At 43.1% G+C, this 20,740-nt stretch overlaps 1 protein-coding gene across 1 annotated transcript in view; it reads right to left on the bottom strand.

Annotated features, from left to right (window-relative positions):
* The window catches only part of ARHGAP15 (Rho GTPase activating protein 15), a 409,331-nt gene that overhangs the window by 217,314 nt on the left and 171,277 nt on the right, over nt 1–20,740 (bottom strand). The window contains exons 6-7 of the mRNA XM_064154561.1: nt 5,325–5,423; nt 3,254–3,380 (exon numbers count right to left, since the gene is read on the bottom strand). Of these exons, the coding sequence (XP_064010631.1) occupies nt 3,254–3,380; nt 5,325–5,423 (226 nt within the window). The remainder of the gene's footprint in view (nt 1–3,253; nt 3,381–5,324; nt 5,424–20,740) is intronic.

Raw genomic sequence — 20,740 nt, 5'->3', positions numbered from 1 at the left:
ACGATTCTATGATTTCCATGACCTCTGAGTGCCCAGATCCTTTTCCTTTCTCTCATGCTCTGTGACAGCATCTAAGCCTAAGGCAGCAAGTAAGCCATCGAGCCTATGACATCCAAGACAGCATTTCAGTCTAACCCAGGTGCCTGTTTTCACGCGGTATAAAAATTAACGTGGCAGACCACCTACCAGCAGACTCAATTATAATTGGTACTAATTAGGAGGGTTTTTTTGGCAATCTTAGGAGAAAAGAAAAAAAAAACACCAAGAACCTACAGTCTGAATGATAACTAAATTACTTGGAAATTATGAAGTCTGCCACTAATTTTAAAAATTATCGGTTTTGAGCAACACTTATTTGCATAAAAAGAAGTTTCCTTGCACCAAATGTATACAAGCTCCTAATGGGGAAAGCTGCTAGGGTGAAAACGTGTTCTTCCTGACCCAATGTTAGCTGCAGCAATGAAATCAGTGAAATAGTTGGCACCAGAAAACACAGATTAATCTTTTTTCCATGTATTTAAGAGCAGGATCAGAGTTTTACATATTTTGGGGCTGTCCTCGGTTTCTTCTTAGCTCAAGAAAACTTCAATTAGAACACGAGTTCTGTCCAAACTGGGTGAGGAGCCACTGAAAGGCTGCATGATCATAAAGATGGACATTCTGTGAACTTTGGAAATTGAGCCTGGCAGTTTGAGCTCACTTTTCAACGAAAGGAGTGTCTACAGCTCAAGAAGCATAATTGACAATTGCCAATTGTCCTCGGAGTGTAAGCAGAAGCAATTAGGATTAAATACTAAACTCAAATTCCTGCTGCTAATTCCCTAGGTTAAATCTCCCAGTTTTAAAATAAAGAGTAAATTAGTGGAATACTTTGGTTAGAATATACCTGTCACTTATCTACTCCTGCCACTAAACAAATCCCATGACAAAGCCACACCAACTCTAAAACTGGACTCTTTTTTTGTTGCCTGTCAAATGTAAAGAAGTTAAATATCAATGAGTCTGAACTGACTATTTCACTACAGATTATTTGGAGGGGGAGGGGGTGGCCTGCTAACACATCAGTTGCTCATCTGCTGTGTTAAAGTGGAGGAGTTTTAAACCATCTATTGAAAAAATAAAATAAATCTCCTTTGTTTGGATTTGGCATTGGCAGGAGTCAATAAATGTAAGAGCGCCGTAAAATGCTGCAATCGTTGAAGTTTGTGAGAACTTTCTAAAGGCACTTGCCGAGATTGCACACATCTTCTCTGTGCTCTGCAGTCAAACTGGACAATGAAACGACCACCTGTTAACTGCTAACAATGTGTCATTACCAGTTCTCATGCCTTTTTAAAGCAATTTTGGCTCTAGCCGCCGATAATTCTGGCTACGATACTTGTGTGAACATTAAGGGCACAGAAAGCCAAAGGCAGAAAACTGACAATACAGTTTGTGCTTAGACTACTAATAAGTAAGTGAATAATATGATTTTTTTCCCCTAATTCCACATAATTGCTTGATCTCAAGGGGCCAAAAAGAAAACAACAACCACCAAAACCAAAAACCCAAAATCAAACCCCACAAAGTTCTGAATCCATATTTTAGAAGCGGTCTAATCTCCAGTGTTTAGAGGCAAGCTTGCAGCTGGGGAGATTTTCACAGCAGATATTTCCATGGGGTTGTGAGAGTTTTAAACAGCCCCTCAGAAATAAAAAAAGACCAAGGAGGCTGTGCAGGATTTTCTCTAAGGTTTGAAAAGAACCATGGACGAAGCCTCTGTCACTGCTCACATTCACTTCTTCTGTTTCGTCTGACAAATTATCCTTGGGAGATATGTGAGAAGTCTAAATAACTAAATAAAAATCCGCCCCCCCCGAGTGCTCAGACATTTTGCTACCAGAGTCTAAACAACTAAATAAAAATTCCCCCCCCCACCTCGAGTGCTCAGACATTTTGCTGTCAGCCACAAGAAGAGCAGAATCAGGCTCTCCACACTTACCAGACTCTCTCTCTGATATATATATATATATATATGTGTTTTCTTCCTCTGAGAAATGCAACATAATACATGGCACAAGGATATTGAGGCAATTTTTCACAGGGTCCATTCAAGCTATTTTATATTTCATAACAAAGAAAAACCTTACCAAAAAAAAAAGAAAGAGAGAAAAAAAGAAAGCCCAAATCTCCAAGATAATAGGAGAACAACAAGAAGAACAAAAAGCCTTGGTCTGCAAAAAGAGACTATGTAATGAATCTCTGTGCTTGTGCCTGCATGCGTGCATGCATGTGTGCATATATTTATGATTGTGTGGATAATTATCATTAAAAATAGCTGTCTTGGGTCTTTCTAATGCAGCTTTTTTCTGAGCATTTAAGGCTTTGATCCTGCCCTCAAACGCGTGCAGGCAAATTCCTGCGCAGCACTTGGGTACCTATAGGTATCTCGTACCAGCACGCAAGGCTAAAGCTGTCACGGTGCTTACATTAGAAGCAGCAATGTGAATCTCCAGCCAAACAAAGGAGCAAAACAAAGATTTAAGACAGAGGGTGAAAAGAAAAAAAAAAAAGGGGGGGGGGAAGAAAGAAACCCAAACAATCAAACAAACCACAACATAAGACTAAAGCTGAGAGAGTGATTCAGGGCCAGCGCCAGCTCCTGCCTCTCCTGCCCACAGGATCCTGAGCATCTCGGTACAAACGGGGAAAGCCTCAGTGGAGCAAAGCGCAGCCCTGCTGGTTTTAGATCACTTTCTTTTCTAATCACACCGACGAAAATCGACCTCAACCCCTGGAATTTACCTTCTCCACAATTACAGACATACCACTGACTGTCGGCTGCAGAGGATGTGTCAGGTCCTTCAGCAATTCAGTGTATAAATACACAACAGACAAAATTACTCTGGCAATTGGAGGTATTTTGCTAAAATGGAAACAAAGCAACTGCTCCAGACCATTAACATCGGACTCATGTCGCTTGTTTTTAAAAACAAATGCCTTGAATAAATGTCTCTGCTCCTAAACAAATTTATTTTGTTTAGGAGAGAATGTCACCCTTTAAAAGTGGAGAGCTACTAACTGTCTGTACTTAAATGCAAGTTATGTATATCAGCGCAGAACACAAGCAGCTCTCAAATTCTCAGTGATCTGCCTTGCGTTCTGGATGTAATAAAAATCATCTTACCCTGTAATGGCACAGCTATTTAAAAAGGAAAGGTGGGGGGGGGAAACAAACAAAAAGGAAGAAATTCAGACAAGAAAAAAGCCTTACTTAAAGATTTTCTGTGTTCAGGCTTTGGTTCTTTGGACTCAGTGTCTAAGCTATTCAGTAATTCGATGCTGGAGGATCTTCTGAGTTTGAACTCCGAATTTTTCGAGGTACAACTCCGTTCTTTTGACTGGGGAAGGAAAAAATACATATATATGTATATGTCTGCTTTCAATAAAACGATTTGTAAGAACGAAAATGAGAGATTAGAGAAAGGCAGTGCAGAATCAGAAGCTAACAGACACACACAGAGAGCAAGTGATGCACTCAGTATATAACTTAAGGAAACTGTAATGCAAAAATTTGTCATATGGCAGAGCTTTTCTGGTCCTGACAGACTGATCTTAATTTCTGAGATAAACCCTTATTTAAGTGAGGCAAACAAAAGGCCTACTTCTCCAGGCTTGGGAGACCCAAATTATTTCCACATTGCAGGCTAGTTCCAAGTGCTTGCAAAGAGGAAGGGTGTTTAAATTGCCTCTCTGGTTTAGATACAGTAAATCTTCTTGCAAGGACAATTGTTTCAGACATCAATACACGTTTGGGGTTGAGTTCTGCTGCTTTAAGTTTAGGAAAGAGTGACTTCTCTTGTTTTAGATCACTGGCATGCAAAGCGACAATTAGGGAGCGTTAATGGAGGTAGAGGAGAAATAAAGGCAAAAAGGAGATGACCTTTTGCCTAATCCAGGTCTCTTCCCAAGCGCGTCAGACCAGGTGAGACTTAGCCGTCCAGGCTTTACACGCCCCTTCGAAGTTTTCAAACTGAAACAAATGGCATCAACGAGCAGTGCTCCACGGTGGCATCTTCTCCTGGCCACGAAGCAAGGGCAAACCTGCACTGTTGGGACAAGCCCTGCCCTGGGGTACCGTAACCATTTACAGGTTGCGTCCCACCAGCTGCTGCCGCTCTGCTTCGCTGCACGCCGAGAGCTGCCAATGCCACACTATCACCTTAGCTGCACTTGAAAAAAAAAATCAGCCGAGCCTCATAGATGTTTGGCTGAGTAGCAAGCAAAAATAACTTAAACAAAGTGTCCCGAGTCGCCACGGACAACTCCACCCCAAAATCTTCAGTGGGATATCAATATCCTCGCACACCCAATGAAATGCACAATATGAAGACATACATCATCAGATCAAACTTTCCTTGGCTGATTATAGCCTCGGGGTAATATAATGTTTGTAGCTCTTTAAGGAAACAGTAGCTGCGTTCAGATTAACCCTTTCAAAGAGGTTGCTCTGCCAATTCCATTGCAGCAAACCCTCTGAAAAATGCCAGAAACGGGGATATTTTTCACACACCAGCTTCTGCACTGACCAAGGAAAGTCAGTGCCCTCTGGGAAAAAAAAAAAATATATATATATATATATATATATGTTCTTGCATCAGGCAGGGCTAGGAGGAGGACATTTAGGATTTGGAATTTGTACTGAGAGTGGCAAAGGGGAAAAAAAAAGGAAAAGAAAAAAAAAAGAAAAAAAAAAAGAAGAAAAAGCTACAGCTGAATCTGGTTTGGTAATTAAAAACTGTTTTAATAAAACACAGCCCTGCTTACTTCTAGTAGAAAACCTCCAGCCTTCCTGGGAGAATAACAGCAATCAGTTACAAAGGAATATTATTTGCTGGTGTTATTCTTGTGAATAAGTAATACAAAAATTCATAAAAGGCTCAAATGTATTAATAGTTCTATTGAAGATTATATACTGTAGGCTGCATAAAGAGAAAATGCAGAAATTCATTAGTTATTAAGTGCTTGTGTGCTTTTACAACCCTCAGCAAACCACTGCCCTTGTTATTTCAGAGCAGGAAATGCAGCGCTGAGTTTGGAGGCGAGAATCCAATGACATTTTTTTTGTTCACCAACCTTGTTTATCTGACATTTTGGGTAGATTTGCATACATATATATATATATATATATATATATATATATTTATATATATTTAGGTCCTTCAGAGAAAGGGATGTCTAGCTAGCTGCTGGTTGCCTATAAGACCTGCAGAAATGCCTGAGCAACTGAAGTTGAAATTGCTACGTCTTAATTAATAAAGGTAACAGCCAAAACAAATACATACCAATCTGTCAATTGCATTTTTGATAGCGTGGAACCAATCCAATATGAGAAAGTCAATATCCGACTGGAGGAGGAACTCATTTCCTGACACTGTCGTGATCTAGGGAGGAGATGGGCACACACAGGTAAGCAAAGCACACACTGGGCAGAGCATTTCCTTCTCTTGCCTCTCCTATGCACACCCCCCCCCCCAAACGCCTTCCTCTTTGCACCAAGAATTATCTCCTGGAGTGCTGAGTTACTGAGGAGTTTTCAACCTCTGTCTGAAAGCTGTTTGGAATATGTCACAACAAACGAGATATTGTCTCAGCAACGCAACCACTGAACACAAAGAGTGCAAAAATCACGGGAATGTGACAAAAGTTGGGAAAAGCCAGGAAGCTCAGGCTGCCAGGCACAGTTCAAATGTAAAGCAAGGAAACAAATGCAATGTGAGAATGAATCCTTGGTGCTCTCAGTTTGCACTTCTGTTTCGCTGTTACTGTTTCTCTACCTGGTACCTCCGTCCTTGAACACACACATTTATTCTATACCTGGGATTCCAGAGGCCTCTTCCAAGCATTTTGCTAAAATTAATAATATCACTGATTTTTTTTTCCCCTTTTTTGACATAAAAAACAACAAACCCAAACCATCAAAGGTGGCTGTAGCAGGGTAATTAGGAGCCCATTTCTCATGAAAAAAAACCCAACCATCCCCAGTTTGTCTGCATAGAAGTGAATTTACATTTTTGACCCACTCACTGGGAATATTTATCAAAGACTATTCAATCCCCTGATAATGCTGCTTCACTGCCTGACAATATCTGCCTGGAATATGCATGTATATTCTGTTGGTCTGTACCTCTTCAAACTGTCATGATAATAATGATACATCACTTCCTTAAACCTCTGTCTGTCTGTCTCTCTGTCTGTCTACCTGCCTATCTATCTATCTGTCTGTCTGTCTATCTATCTATCTGCCTATCTATTTATCTACCTACCTACCTACCTACCTACCTACCTACCTACCTACCTACCTACCTACCTACCTACCTGCCTGCCTATCTGCCTATGTATCTACCTATCTATCTGCCTGCCTGCCTACCTACCTACCTACCTACCTACCTACCTGCCTACCTATATATCTACCTACTTAGCTATCCATCTGTCTGTCTACCTACCCATCTATCTGTCTATCTACCCACCTAGGCATTTCACACAGCAGTTTGAAACAACCATTCTACAGATGGCAAAACTGTGGCATGGAGCCCTGGGATTCCTGAGCAGAACCCTGGTGCACATGACCACAGACCATGATCCCAGGGCACAGCAGCTCTGCATGCCTGCAGCCAAATAAGCAGAATGTTGGACCTCCAGCATGTTTTATAAGGGGCAGGAGCTTGTCCTGTCCACCCTTCCAACAAGCTCAGCTTCTACCGGCTCTGCAACCAAAGCTTCTCTGTTGTTTGTTGTTGTTGTTGTTAAGAGTTGCTTGTGCAAAGCTCAGTAGGATGCATACCTGGGAGTTGTTCACTTAGTTTTTCCTTTTTGGGGGAATGCAGGTCTGGGATGCTCGTTGGGATGTGGCATTATTCAGAAGCAAAACTTTTTTGGATATTTTTGGGAGAATGACTGCCCACAATGGGCAACAGAAATTTCTTTCTGGCCAAAGTGTGAGGAAAAGCAGAGCAAAGCCACTAAGAACTGGCACAGCTTCTATGTGTAAATCCATCAAACCTGAGGTGCTACTGTTTTGCTGTGTCTGTCCCATGTCAAGAGCTTTTACTAAAGCAGAAAAGAAACAATTCCTCACTGGCCTGAGTACTCCCTGCATCTTTCTTAGAACTGAGATACTCACAGAGGAAGAGTATATTAAAAAAAAAAAAGAGTATAGATATATATATAAAGACAAACCAGCTTAACGTTTCATTAATTGTTCTATAACCCTCCCTTTATTGAGGAAATGCCTGTAAGGAAGGTTTCCAAAGTCATCAGCATTAAGGAAAATCCTGTCAGCACAGCAGCTCCAGCGGAGACATCCTGTGAGAGCGCTGCAGAGAATGTGGGAATGGTCTCCCGGCGCGGGCTCGGGGGCTGCCCGGCTGCAGATGTTCATCTCGTCCTGTCCGCACCCGTCAGGAGCAGACCTTCAGCCACCCCATTGTTCCCACTGTGTATGGGAGGGGTAGTTATTGGGGAAACTTTAATTGCCTGATTAGTCCCCAGCCACGGTGCTAATCACCACTCACACACTCGGTTACCTTTATGAACAGGAAAACAATAAATACAAAAGTCCAAATTCAACTTAAGGTTGGCAGCTGAGAGCGCTGACCTCCGGCTCTGCGCCTGCTTCCCAGGGCAAGGCTTGGGTTCCAAACATGTTGCCTTATATCACGACGTATTAATGTATACATGCAGATAGGAATTAGACTAAACACAGGCAACAATTCAGCCCAGTGCCTCTCTCCCAGCATAAACAAATCATTATTAAAATTATAAAAGGGAATAACATTTTTCAAAGTAAGAGCAACCTATATAATTAGGTTCACCGCATTTGGGAGGCTTAAAAAGGAGGCAGCACAGTTCAGCCTTCCGTGCAGGCAATCCAGGCTTTATTAAAACACAAGTGCTCAGCGCTGCAGCAACATTTGCACTGTATGATATGCAAAAAAGGATCCTCCATCGCTAACGAGACCAAAGCGAAAGGCGCGCCCAAAGTTTCTTTGTCTGGGCGCCTTGTTTTGATACTCGTATATCATCAGCGCTTTCTGAGCAAAGCTGCAAAGCCAGATCAGAGAAGGCAGGGAAGGGAATTCATCTGAAATATACTTCCTGTAAGATCTAGTTCAAGTCCTTTCCTTTCTTTCCTCAGACTAATCTTCAGAGTAACTAGACAGTTTCAAGAAGACTGCTACTGCTCTCTACAGTTTAAATGCATCCACTCCTTAATTACAGGCAGTAATTGACTTTGTTCTGCTCCATTCCAGTCATTCACAGGAAAGCAGTTCCAAAGGCTTTGGCTGGTAAATCCCATTTAATGTGCAGGTTTCCTATCCCACTTTTATATATTACCTCCTTAGGATTTCTGATAAATGGTTCTTGGAAGGGATTGCTAAACCATATTTGCGCTTTGAACAATCGAATTTTCAACACCCTTGGGAAAAGACATCAGTAAAGAATGCTAGCTTTTGACTAAACCTTGTGATTGAACAATTTATGATCACAGCCCTAAATGAAGTATAACTAACAACAAGCATAAATTGCTTAATATTAAGGCATGCTAACACACCAGCCCTCCATCAGGCACCACTGAAACAGGCACAGCGACCACGGAAACGAATGAAAGACAAATTCGGGGGGGGGAGATAATAATTAAAAAGAAGAAAGACAAGACAAGAAAAGAAAAGAAAATTAAGTGCACCAGATAGAGCTGCCAGTCTCCATTGTGTCAGGTACTTCATTTATCTAAATAGTCCCTGAAATCCTGCTCTCTCTGCCATCATTTTCACAAAGATTCCAGTCTGGAATGAGTAGTACCTTACCAGGCAGAATTACCATGCTGCTGTTGGCAATAAATACCCATGAGGAGTGACAACTGACATTAACTCTCTTGATTACAAAGGGTGTGCCCTTCAGGTTGCTTAGAAAAGAGCCTGGCTGCCCGGGTTCTCTTTTTCTTGCCATAGTACCTTGGAAAAAAATCACTTCAAAGGCTGAATCCCACTCACATGGTAGTTTTACAAGGAACTGTAGCACAGTCCTGCTGTTAAGCATTGATCCTCTGCAAATATCGGCTCACCGCAGGTAAATGTGTGTTAAACTCAATGTACTGCTGGGCTGCCAACCAAGTGGGGGAAGGAGGGAGGGAGGGAGGGAGGCAGGTGTGAAACACTTTTTATGATATTCTACTTGTGGCTTATTAAGGATTTCTCCTGTCACCTTATAAAGCTGCAAACAGAGGAATGAGCTTTTTTTGAGTGTCACTGTAATGATGTACCAGGGTTGCGTTCAACAAGATCCTATGTTATTAAACAAGAAGACACCTATAGAGCTCCAGGAAATATGGGGCACCCTATCTAATTAATACTACTGCCATTTTATAATGCACAAATATACCTTGGGCCCTCCCAAGTGCTTAAAAATCCTGCAAATCATCTATTTTTCCCATGCTTGGTTGTCCACTGGGACATGCTACCTTGCCTTTCATGGCTGTGTTTCTCCAGGCCTTCCAAAACTCTTTAGAACGCCAGAACCATCTTTTATAACACGCCTTAGAGACCTTTACCATTCAGCAGTGCACCTACACCAATGGAACACAGGAAATAAAGGCCAGAAGAAGCATCACGGGGGTATTCTATCCACAGTGTTTGGTATGGACACTATTGCACAGCTGTGGCTAAAAAAGCACCTCCTTGGTGGTATCTAATTGTTCACCAATAGATATTTCAACAGATGCATTCATTTCTTACATTAATTTTAGCTACAGGACAAGGACGGAGGTAATTCTAGCAGCCCCACTGATAGGCACTCTGTGGAGATACGGAAAAGGGCAATAAATCCACACAGCAAAACAAAAACACCAAACCGTCTTATTGATTCGCTCACTTCAAAGGGTACTTATGCATCTCTAGTGGCTATAACTATTATTTGCAGTGATGAACTATTTTCAGACAATGCCAAGAACAAACTTTAATACAGGAAGTGAGGAATCCTATGGGGAAGGAGAAATTCAGGAAAAATAAATAAATAACTGAGCAAACCCTTTCACAGTCTGTACCCTGCAGCAAAAGAGAACAGAGCGAGGAGCCTGGGAAGCGTACGGCTCACGTATAGCTCATGTACGGCCACCACACAGTTCTTACTTCAGCCAGACACTGAAACAAGGCACTGGACAACCCCTTCTGAATGTGGGACAGCCAGAAAAAATGTGGACTACTGGGGTGAAGCTTGACATGACCTACAGCACTGAAGCAGCCCTGGATTATTGCAGTCGTGGAGTGTGGACACCCACCCAGCCACTAGTCCTGTGCAGAATCCAGTGCAGAAAACCTAAATTTTGATGTCACCTGGGACTCCCACAGCTTGTGGTGAGCACTAAGTGATTTAAACTTGGATTGACAGATACCTCTGCGTGCAGAAATTCAATAAAATGTGTTCCTCTTGTTGCACTGTGCTTTGGGAATGCTGCCCTTGATATGTGTAGGAAAAAAAAGGAAATGAGAGTCGCTGGAGCATTTCTAGCTCAAAAGCTCTCACTCTTCCCCCTTCCTTCAGCTCCCTTCATCTCACCTTGCTCTTGTACAAAGGTGGTAGGGTTTTTTTTTCTCTTTTCTTTCCCTGATCATGCATAATCATTCTGATTCTCCATACTGAAGAGGAATATAGGCTCTCCCATCTTTTTCCTGAGACATTTTTTTGCCACCCAGCCCATGTAACACAGGATGTGCCACTCTACACGTGCGTGGCAACCAGCAGGGCTGGGAAAGGAAAAGTGAGAAGAGACTGAATAACAAAAGGGGAGGGGGAGGAAAAAGAAAATAAAATATTATTTTAAGATATAAAATGAAATGATTAGAATACAATGTATCTGGAGAATAAACACATAAAGCGTAGATACTCGTGTGTCCATACCCGCAGTAGTAGAATTAATTAAAGTTGGGAGACATTTAGTGGTTTAATTAAGTGGATTTGAATTAAACAGGGACAAAGACATGGAAGTTTAAAAAGAAAAAAAAAGTCAAAAGTCTGAGAGCATTTCTGGAAGTTGATCTTAAATTCCTTCTCACAGATAATGCAGTCTCTTGGCCACGTTTATGCTGAATGAGTGAGCAGCAGAAAGGATAAACAAAATAGCTCTCTGTGCTGCACTGAGCCTCAGACTCAAGAAATGCAAATAAAACAAAAGGCTCAATATTGAGCTGTGTTATATTCATCCCACATCACATATCCATTATATGATTCAGCCTATCAAGCAGAGGTAGTCATGGTTATGCTGATAGTTAAATTACTTAAAGGTCTCCAAGATGTTTATGACTACCAAAGAGATTTCCTTATCAAGCAGATTGTCTGTCTCATCTCGCAGTCTGGCTTCACCAACCTAGCAGTCCTTTGGATGTCGAGCAAAGTTAACATTGAAGTGATGGGGAAATATCAGCTTGAAAGAAAAGGTCTTCAACCAATCTTTCAAAACCAAAGGGAAAAAAAAAAAGTAGCTATTTGTTAAAAACTTTGGTGAGAAAGGATCTGCCTTGTGTTCCCAATGTTGCTAGATGTTAAGTAAATATTCACTGATTGCAGATGGGGGGAGGTGTGGGGGGGGAAAAGTTACTTTGGCAACTCTCTTATTAAAATGCATTCGTAACCCCCATCTGTCATGAAAGTTCTGAGAAGTTTGTTTACTTTGGACAGCCGCCTCAGCCAGGGTTAGCCCAGCACACAATGATAGCAGTCTTCAGAAGTTGTGTGAGGAACAAGCCACTGGGGAGCCATTTTTGTTTTAATTGGCACACACAAACACTTTTCTGGCCTGTCAAAAAGATCAAGCTAATATGCATGGCGGGTGTTAGATTCGCAGCTTTGGGGAGTAGTAAAGCTCCCTTTATTTAAGTCATTTAAATGATAGACTGCAAAAACTTTGCGAGTCAGAAAAATGTTTTATACTTTCTCGGGGAATATTTGTTTTTAGGCAACAGAAAATGTTCTACACATCTAAAGATGTTGAACCTTATGTTATAATTACCCTGCTTCTTCTGACTGTAGAAGCTGCTGTGAAAACCAGCACTGCGAAGAGGCAACAAACAGATCCTGGCTTTTCACAGCTTCTGCACTGTTAGCCATTGCGAGGCCGATTGCTGCCAGATGTTTATAAGATGCCTCCTCAGCTGCACTGCCATGCAGTGCCACTTCATTTACACATCCGTTTCCTGGGAATCTTCCTGGGGTTATCCTTTCAAAGCAACCAGCTTCTGTTCAAGAGGTTGCTTTCTAGTGAAATGACCCTAGTGTTTGGGGGACATGCATAGAATCATAGAATCATAGACTCAAGCAGGTTGGAAGAGACCTCCAAGCTCATCCAGTCCAACCTAGCACCCAGCCCTAGCCAATCAACCAGACCATGGCACCATCCAGGCTGTTCTTGAACACCTCCAGGGATGGTGACTCCACCACCTCCCTGGGCAGCCCATTCCAATGCCAATCACTCTCTCTGACAACAACTTCCTCCTAACATCCAGCCTAGACTTCCCCCGGCACAACTTGAGGCTGTGTCCCCTTGTTCTGTTGCTGGTTGCCTGGGAGAAGAGACTGACTCCCACTTAGCTACAACCTCCCTTCAGGTAGTTGTAGAGAGCAATGAGGTCACCCCTGAGCCTCCTCTGCTGCAGGCTGCACACCCCCAGCTCCCTCAACCTCTCCTCACAGGGCTGTGCTCCAGGCCCCTCACCAGCTTTGGCGCCCTTCTGTGGACATGTTCCAGCACCTCAACATCTCTCTTGTATCAATGGCTCTGAACTGGATTCAATCAACAGCCTCAAGCCTGGGGACAAACTTCCAAGAAAGAAAACATTTTTAAACCAAATTGTGTTGTACCAGTGATGGACAAATAAATGTTTTGGGTTTGTTTCTGTTTTGTTTACTTTTTTTTTTTCCTGGTAAATTCCTAGAATTAAGTCCTTCAACTTAATTTAGCAGCAAAATCATGAACTCTGGGACTGTTAAGAAAAAAATGATCTCTGAGCCTGATGCTTTCTCTTTCTTCCTGCTGTGCAATGGACTCCTAGCATATACCAGTTCTCACTGAATTACATTAATGGTAGCAAGGAGAGAATCAGGTCTTTTCTCTGCATTATAAAACAAATCTTTTCACAGAATCACAGAATGTCAGGGGCTGGAAGGGACCTTGAAAGCTCATCCAGTCCAACCCCCATGCCAGAGAAGGATCTCCTATACCAGATCACACAGGAATGCATCCAGGCAGGTTCTGAATATCTCCAGAGAAGGAGACTCCACAACCCCCCTGGGCAGCCTGCTCCAGGGTTCTGTCACCCTCACAGGGAAAAAAATCCTCCTTATGTTTAAATGAAACTTCCTCTGCCTCAGCTTCCATGCATTGTCCCTTGTCCTGTCCCTGGGCATCACCCAGCAGAGCCTGGCTCCAGCCTCCTAGCACTCACCTTTTACATATTTACATATTTTCCTTTCCTTCCTGGCTGCAAAGAATCTAACTTGCAGTAGAACTGATTTACATGTCTTGTGAGAAAGATGTTGAACAAATAAGAAGTCACAGTTAAAGCTTATTAGGTCTTAAGAGAAGCAAACTCCTTCTTGGAGCTCAGCTGGGAGATGGACAGAGCCTACTAGGAAAATAAAAGATCCAGAGCTTTGCCAGGGGTACTGGGAGGCTTCCACCAATTTCAAAGAACACTTTGCAATTGTCCCTTTTTCACTCTCCAGTCCAGATCTCACTTTCTGCTAGCTTTGGAGATGTGTGAAAACAAAACACATGATGTTTGAGACAAAAGGAAGGTAAGGAAGAGTGAGCACTCTCTGCTAAGCACCCAAGCAATGTACCTGGAGGAAGTATTTCCTGCTGGTGTTATGTCTTGGGTGAGACACAACTGGATTACTTGGATTGGCATTCAAAAACAGGGCTTCTTCAGAGGGCAAAGAGCAAAAAGGAAGATGTGAGACAGGCAGCAGATAACCATCCTGGATGTCAGATACATGCATGTAGCCTCCCATGCACTCCCTCACATAGTATCCTCTGCTCCAGCCTCGTGGATGCACCACCCTTGCCACAGGAGCAGGACGGATGGGCTTCTGCAATCTGTTAAGTCAAAGCCAGGGGAGATGGAAGTGACCAGACTAGGGAAGTGAGAAAGAAGTACCCCCAAAACTGTCTCAAGGCAGAGAAGCAAGAGATAATAATTAAGACACAATTCAGCCGTGTCTGCGCGACGCGGGAAATAAGGGAATAGACGATTGCACATTTTGTCCAGAGATGCAGGCTAAAAGAAATGTATGAATACCTACTGCTAGCTACTTTTCTCCTTGGGGTAATATTTTATTGTTATTGCCTTTGCAATCTGAAGCCATATATTAGACAGCCACACACAGAGATAGTGGCAATGGTTTCTTAGAGAAGTCCTGCCTGTCTTAGTTTCACCAGCTGGACAATACCTAGTGATGGATGGCCCTGCTGTCCGATTTTATATGCATGTTATAACACTTTGTGATGTATGTGAGTGAGACTCAACACGATAAGTCCTCCTAACAAACAAAAATATCAAAGGGAGGATGGATGCTCTACTTTCAGTGCAAGCAAAGATATATGTTTAAAATATAGATGTGTGGTGTGTAAAGATTTCATTCCGTTGACTCTTATTTTAAGCCCGAAATTTATTCGCCGGGAGCGGAACATTTTACGGCTCCGTTATTTGCAGGCAGAAGCTGGTACTGGCTTTTTAGTATTTCATTTACTGACACATGTCTCCTATTAATAAGTGCTGAGAGTGCACAATAAGGGGAAAAGAAGAGAGATGTTGCTATGAGTGTCTTTATACTTATAGAAGCGGAGTTGGCCGCGATTATAAGTGTTTATAAAACATTCAAGAATCGTTCCTTGTCTACTTACGCTAATGAGAACACCTGTTAACTTCCCAGCTCCACACTCTTATTTGCATTGAATTCAGGTTTTTTGCATACTGTACATCACTTTTGGAGACAATTAGATGTTTACAGAGAAATACAGCTAAAAGAAGAACAGCAGCTTGAATGCCCTCCAGCCCGAGCCGGTGCTAATCCCGGGTTGAGTGAAAAGCAGGAATCCGCTGAGTTACAGCACTGACACAAATTCCGTCAGTGGTGAACAAAGGTGTACCTGCAAATCCTCTGGTAGCAGCTGTTACGTGTGAGGAGTGATACCTGCTGGTGAATAAAGCATCACAGAGAGAGCGATTGGCCATTGGAATGGGCTGCCCAGGGAGCTGGTGGAGTCATCACCTCTGGAGGTGTTTAAGAGGAGGCTGCCTGAAGCACTTAGTGCCATGCTTCAGTTAATTAGAAGGGTTAGGTGATATGTTGGATGACCCCAAAGGTCTTCTCCAACCTGGTTAATTCTGTGATTCTGTGAAACAGCACTGCTGAATGGGGTTTTGCACTGTTACATGTACCATTTGCCTTTTATTTAGATATTCTCTGGTTTGTTTCTCCTGCTTTTTTTTCCCTGTTGGGTGATTCAGGAGCTCTCTGTGTACTGAGTGTGCAGAACACGCGGTCAGCTTTCAAAAGAGCTGTTTGCAGTATTTTATTAACTTGCCAAAAGCCAAGCCAACACCACAGCAATCCTCCCACTGCTAGAAATCCGAACCACCATCTCTGCAGTAGAGGGTTGTGTGGCCTGGGGCAAGGAGGCAGGAGGTCCCTTTCTATAAAAACAGGTCTACTGAATGTAAGTGCAATATCCTGCTGCTGTGTGACCATGCCAGCTATTGTTTAATAACAATGTAAGACATCAAAGTTGGTCCATGATCTGAGTGCAGATTCTGCCAGCTGTGTCAAGCTCCTAAGTGTCACAGGCAGGAAAATATAATAGTGACTATCTTTCCTTGCATGCAGAGAGCAAACAATGCAGAACATCTTTGGCTTGCCTCTTCCCATCTTTATTTGTAGGTAAATATTAAGCAAAGCTAAACAGGCTGAGAAATGTTTTGAGTAAGGCTATTAAATCCACTTCAGAAAACAAACATTTCCAACTACAGCCACCAAAAAGATTTGTTTTAAGATTAATCAGTGTTTTAATAAAAATGGATGCTGTAGAGATTGAGGACAATGATCTCTATCCTGGGATGACACCATGGGCTACAGAAAATCCCATGCGTGGAGGGGTTTATTTCTCAGTCCCCCAGAACTGCTCTCATAGAGGCATAGAATCAACCAGGTTAGAAGAGTCCTCCAAGATCATCCAGTTCAACCTATCCCCCAGCCCTAGGCAAGCAACCAGACCATGGCATTAAGTGCTTCATCCAGGCTTTTCTTGAACACCTCCAGGGACAGCAACTCCACCACCTCCCTGGGCAGCCCATTCCAATGCAAATCACTCTCTCAATGAGAGATGAATATTTTGTGTTGCCTGGAATACTTTTGCTACGAGGATAACCTAAGGAGGCTGTGGCCATTCAGCCTAGAGAAGAAAAGACTCTAAAGGGACCTTAAAGCTGCCTTCCAGCAACAGAAGGGATCCTTCAGGAAGGCTGCAGAGGGACTTTCCATCAGAGTGTTTAGCAGCAGGGCAAGGGAGAATAGTTTGAAGCTGAGGGAGAGCAGGGTTAGACTGGAGCTGAGGAAGAAATTCTTCAGTATAAGGGTAGTGAGACTCTGGAACAGGCTGCCCAGGGAGACTGTGGCTGCTCTCCCTGGGGGGTGTTCAAGGCCAGGTTAAATGAAGCCTTGAGCAGCTGAGTCTAGTTGAGAGGTGTCCCTGCCCATGGTAGGGAGGTTGGAGCAGATGAGCTCTGAGGTCCCTTCCAACCTAAGCCGTTCTAGAATTCTATGATCTCCAGAGGTCCTTTCCAACCCCTACCATTCTGTGATTCTGTAACTGAATTTAGTCAGCCAGTGGTAAATGGGTTAAAAATACTACTGAACTATTTATCTCTGGAGCTCACAAAAAAAAGATAAACTACTTTGGTTGATTTGGAGATGTATTAGTTTTTAAGGAATACAATGAAATAGGAAAACAAAACAAAACCGAAGCACACCTATCTCCTCTCTGTATCTTTGAGTTCCTGGTATCCACTGGGATACATCCAATATCCAACATTAAGAGCAAATTCATTGTTAAAAAAAAAAAAAAAAACCAAAGAAAATTAACCTTTTTCAAGGACCTGATATTTTTTAATGGCTTGGACTTTCCTCATGCATAGGTGCATGATGCACATTTTGACATCTGTCAGTCACGCTCCTGGCTATCACACTGGACAATCTGGAGGGTTGCACCACGATGTGATGTGGCATGCAGAAAAATTGACAACCTCCACTTTTTCCAAAATAAAAAAATCACCTCTGGTTTTAAATAGAGAGAATGATTGCAAAATATTTGACCATCAAGAGTGTAAAGATTGAGGTTGGATAATCAATAACGTTTGTGGTTGAATTACCCACTGATAACAAGTAATTTCCTGCTATTCGTGAGGGGAATTGGGAAGTGGTTTTTGGGAATTTGGCAGACTCTCCCTCTCCTTTCTAAATATGCTGTGTCTGAAAGCCTGATACTCTTTCCTGCTGCAGGCTTTGGGATGATGCAGTATGGGCAAATACAGGTTTGGGGTGACAGCTCATTCAGGACCTTAGGGAGCTAAATATAAGAGAAGCTAAAAATATGCACAATGATCGAGCACAGGAGTGGCTTGGGGGGTTGAGTCTTCCATGCTATAATCATAAGACCACATTTATCAAGAGACCTGCAACACAAACCAGTGATTGTTGTTCCACTTCTTGTCACCAATAAACGTTCAGCACAGAGGACAGGGAAATGGAGCGGTTTAGAATGCGTTATGGCCTCCTTGTCCAAAGATGTCATCAGTGCATATTAATTCAAGCACCGTGGCTGTGCCAGGAGACTCGTGCTTATCCAGCAACACAAACTGCAGATGCAGAGAGGCTGTGACCAGAGCATGTCCCCACAGACCCCTGAAGCACACCATCCTTGCCCTTCCCTCTGTGTTGTTAGAGATAGCACTCTCACTGACCTCAGCTGAGCACAACAACTCACAAGCAGTACCAGTCAGGAACGTTAACACTTTTAAGCTGTGAGGCAAAGGCTTAAGGAAACTGGAATTTCAGACTTCAGTGTCTAAAAGTGTTCTGTTACCATGTACTGCAATCCCACCGTCACCTAATCCTTGTGCTGCTCTCCTGCCACTAAAATAATTAAGAAGCTTATCAGATTACAGAATCACAGAAACATTTTGGATCACCAGGTGCAACTCATACTCCTACGCTACAAGCTTCACTCTAAACCACATCCCCAAGCGCTACATCCCAATGGCTTTTAAACATGTCCAGGGTTGGTGACTCCATCACCTCCCTGGGCAGCTCATTCCCACTCCTGACCACTCTTGTTGGGGAAAAACATTTTCCTAATGTCCAGTATAAACCTACCCAGTGGCAGCCTGAGGTCATTCCCTCTTGTTCTATCACTTTTTACTTCTGAGACCAGCAGAAGCCTCTCCATAACCTCCTTTCAGGTAACTGTAGACAGCAATGAGGTCTCCCTGCAGTCTCCTCTGTTTCACACTAACCAGCCCCATCTCCCTCAATCACTCCTCATAACATTTACTCTCCAGGCCTCTTTGCCCTCCTCTGCACTGGCTCCAGCACCTCCACAGACCCTCTTGTAATGAGGTGCCCCAAACTGAACAGAATACTCGAGGTGTGGCCTCACCAGAACACAGTCCAAGGACACAATCACCTCCCTGCTCCTGCTGAAAATCCTTGGTTCTGAGAAAGGAGACTGTGAAGTCAGGTTCCAGTGATTTAGGGCACTAACTGTTCAGGCCAGAGCTGGAAGAGCTGAGACTTTCTCTTATTGCTTGTGTCTTTTGAGCAGAGACGTGCGAGTTTGAACTTTAAACAGCACCAATTACATTAACATTTCCAATGCTTTGCAAGAATAAGACTGGAAGCTTTTGTTTGTTTTCCAAACCCTTGATCTGCTATGCTCACAGGTCTAAAATTTGATCAAAAGGAAAACATTCAAAGCAGAACCTGCTGGAACACAGTAGTCCTGATTCAGCAAGGTACTTCATTAAGCAACATGCAACTTCCAGAACATGAGTGCTTGTGCTGGCTGCAGTCACAAGAGTGAAATGAGCAAATCAGTCAGAGCAGAAAATAGCAGAAAAGTTATATTTATTCTCAGAGTGACTATTTCAGGGAACAAAAGTTAGTGACAGTCAGTGAGAGCTGCATGGAAATTAACAGCAGAAGCACAAGCATCAAAGTTAGCTACCACTTATGAGCCTAACAGCAAAAGAGAGCTATAGCTTCGAGCCCCGTGGAGAGAAAGTGCTAATTTATCAAGGATTAGAGGGGGGAAAACCTCAAACTACCACAACCTGCCCCACCATCCATCAGTTCCTTCTCCATTAGAAGCCAACTCAAAATAGCAACCTTGTCTACCTACTTGAAGAACACAGTATCAGAAAAGAAATATGATTTTAGGGTTGGGTTTTTCTTCACCTTTGGCTGTAATAGCCAAAACACAGCCAGACCACCTAGAAAAAGCCAATGAGAGAAAAATGATAACTATGTAAGAAATTCCACCTATTTTTTTGCTAAACTCTGGGACCTTAATTGCCAGCAAACCCCGTGCATCATCACCTTGCTTCCAAGAAGTGATCTGTTTCTCTATCACAGCCAAGCTCATAGTGCCTGAGATTAACTAGAAGGCACTCTCTTAGAAGATGACCTTACAAAGAATTAAGGCATGAATCAGATACTGCCAGAACTTGAGAATCCAAACAGAAAAACTTCTGAGAGTTTTAGGTGCTTAGAAGTGCCAGGGTACCATTTCATCTCTTATGGAGGGGCAGGAGCTGGCAGCACAGAAACACACCACAGCTCAGCAAACAAGGCAGAAGTCATAGAACTAACCAGGTTGGAAGAGAGCTCCAAGCTCATTCACCCTAACCTAGCACCCAGCCCTAGACAATCAATCAGACCATGGCACTGAGTGCCTCATCCAGGCTTTTTGTTCAATGCCTCCAGGGACAGCAACTCCGCCACTTCCCTGGGCAGCCCATTCCAATGCCAATCACTCTCTCTGACAACAACTTCCTCCTAACATCCAGCCTAGATCTGTCCTGGCACAACTTGAGACTGTGTCTCCTTGTTCTGTTGCTGCTTGCCTGGGAGAAGAGACTGACCCCCACTTGGCTACAACCTCCCTTCAGGTAGTTGTAGAGAGCAGTGAGGTCTGCCCTGAGCCTCCTCTGCTGCAGGCTGCACACCCCCAGCTCCCTCAGCCGCTCCTCATAGGGCACCCGAAGCAGGTGAATATTTATCTGAAGTCTCACGCCACAAAGAAGCAGCACTGCTAAGCCACACGAGCCAGACAAGCTGCTTGTGTCGAAGGGGAGAACAGGATCTTGGTTTGACGCTTAACTCTGAATGAGAGCCCAGTCTCCTTTCTCACTGCTCCTGCTCGATGGCAGGTCACTCACCTCACTACTGTCATGCGTTACAAAAATTAGCAACCAAGGGAATGAATCTAGAGCAGCTCTTCCGTTTGAACTTGCTCATTTGCTTATATGCTCTATTTCCTACTGGAAACTCATTTAGTGCATCACAGGACCAACTTCGCAGCCGACACGGAGCAAGAGAGACGGAGAACCTTGTGAATTTTCCCAACGTATCAGACTCACAGAAACACCTGTGC

This window comes from Pogoniulus pusillus, chromosome 2, assembly GCF_015220805.1.
Source record: "Pogoniulus pusillus isolate bPogPus1 chromosome 2, bPogPus1.pri, whole genome shotgun sequence".
In the NCBI taxonomy this organism is placed as follows: domain Eukaryota; kingdom Metazoa; phylum Chordata; class Aves; order Piciformes; family Lybiidae; genus Pogoniulus; species Pogoniulus pusillus.
This window is presented reverse-complemented; position numbering and strand designations above follow the sequence as displayed.